Source organism: Cucurbita moschata, unplaced genomic scaffold (assembly GCF_002738365.1).
Source record: "Cucurbita moschata cultivar Rifu unplaced genomic scaffold, Cmos_1.0 Cmo_Scf00004, whole genome shotgun sequence".
In the NCBI taxonomy this organism is placed as follows: domain Eukaryota; kingdom Viridiplantae; phylum Streptophyta; class Magnoliopsida; order Cucurbitales; family Cucurbitaceae; genus Cucurbita; species Cucurbita moschata.
Window position 1 is genome coordinate 5622436 of NW_019268520.1, and position 1970 is coordinate 5624405.

The 1970-nt window shown below is 37.7% G+C and overlaps 1 protein-coding gene across 1 annotated transcript in view; it reads right to left on the bottom strand.

Moving 5' to 3' along the window:
• The window catches only part of LOC111441835 (2-Cys peroxiredoxin BAS1, chloroplastic-like), a 3330-nt gene extending 2953 nt beyond the window's left edge, over positions 1–377 (bottom strand). The window contains exon 1 of the mRNA XM_023078982.1: positions 52–377. Within this exon, the coding sequence (XP_022934750.1) occupies positions 52–270 (219 nt within the window). The 5' untranslated portion in view covers positions 271–377. The remainder of the gene's footprint in view (positions 1–51) is intronic.
• Between the last annotated feature and the right edge of the window lie 1593 nt (positions 378–1970).

Below are 1970 nucleotides of genomic sequence, written 5' to 3' on the forward strand. Positions count from 1 at the left end.
AAAAAAAAAAAAAAAAAAAAAAAAAGGAGCAGTGAGAGAGGTATCACTTACAGAAGCCCGGACAGCAAAGCTCCGTCTGGAACGAGCGCCACGGGTGGAGGAGAATGAACGAGGAGCAGAAGACTGGAAGGATTTTCGAAGGCCGACGAAAGATTTGGGAAGTGCTAGGGTTCGGGAGAAAGAGGCGGAAGCAATGGGAGCAGTGGACTTGGTCGGAAAGGCGGAAGGATTGGAGGAGATAAGGGCAGAGGAAGCGGCGGAGCAAGCCATGAGGGAGGATGAGAAAGGGGGAATCTGCAGCACAAAGTCAGTCTGAGGCGCAGAAATGGAGAGTAGGGGATAACTTTAACCGCTAAACCTCCACACGCTTGTGGGGGGCAATCTCTGGGAATATCTGTTGTTCTACCGTCCAGAGAATAGAGAAGACAAAGGGTAATATGGTAATTGCGTATCTACTTTTGGGCTTACTTGGATACTACTGTTTCTCGGCCCATTTAGAAGCTCGTGGATGTTAGGCCCATATCCCAATTTCTCTAGTTCATTAAACTATTTTCCATTTTTAAATTACAATAAAATTGATAACAAAAAGGAGGATAAGTATGTTGCGAATAAAAAGAGAATAAATTGAATATAAAAAAAGATGGACAAAAGGGCCACGGAATAAAGTATAAGAATGGGGAATCATTTAGGCATGTTAGAAAATATTTCCAATTTTTAAAACACCGATATTTGGCATCTAAATCAAGGGGCGTGAATGTATCAAATGACTAACCAAATTTGCTCGAGAAAAGAATTATTATCCGGAAAGTGGCTTACCAATTTGATGTTTCTGAGTCATTCTTTGAATCTAACATTAATCATTCGTATCATCAAGACCTTATCCTAATAACATGTTTAGAAAAGAATTAAATTTTGATTACGGTGTTTGGACTTTTCACATATACGTTATTATCAATGAAGTTTTGAAGTTCAGGAACCGATCCTCCCGGTTGAGTTAGTAATGAGATGTGAAGAGTAAATGTAGTGGGGATATGGAAAGGGACAAAATGGGAACTGGGATGGGATCCATGAGTCATACAAGGAGTGGCATTCGGAGAGCCACAAACAAAAGAATCCCAAAATTAAAGCAGGGCAGCTGGGGGAATGGGATCGTTCATAGACATCGTTGGTTAGGGCCACAAAATGAAATGACTCTGTTTTCCATTCCAGTCACAACCCAGGCATGCCCCACGTGGGGTGCACCCATGGAACCACGTTTTTTTTCTTAATGCAAATTTGTTATTGTGAGGGTCCCCACATCGATTGAAACATTTCTTGTAAGAGCGTGGAAATCTCTCCATAGGAGATGTATTTTAAAACCTTAAAGGGATCTTTTTAACGGAAACCATAAAGAGGACAATATTTTGTGAGTTTGGGCTGTTACATATTAATGTTACTAATAACCTAAACTCACTGTTAGTAGATATTGTCCTACTTGGCTCGTTACATATCGTCATTAGTCTCATAATTTTAACACGCATTTACTACAGAGAGATTTCCATACTATTACAAAAAAAAAATGTTTCGTTCCCCTCTCTAATAATGGATGTGAGATTTATAATGTTTAACTTAATTATACGAGTACATGGGTCTTTTAAAAATTAATAATGCAAAAGAAATTGAATGGATTGTGATATGATGTTATTTAACCTAATAGATTCATCTTATATAATTTAACATAATTACAAACCACTCCTTTATATACTGAAATACATTGATATGACATCTGATTCAAAAGTCAAAAAAGAAAAGAAAAAAAAAGTATTTATTATTGAATATGAAGTATGCTTTGGTTAATGTCACCCTATCATATTCACATACAATCAAGTTAAACCACATATTTTGGTGTTGAAAATTTCAAGATTGAAAGAGACCGGAGTGTGTGAATTTAGAGACGAATAAATCAATATTATGAAGGGGGGGGGGGGGGG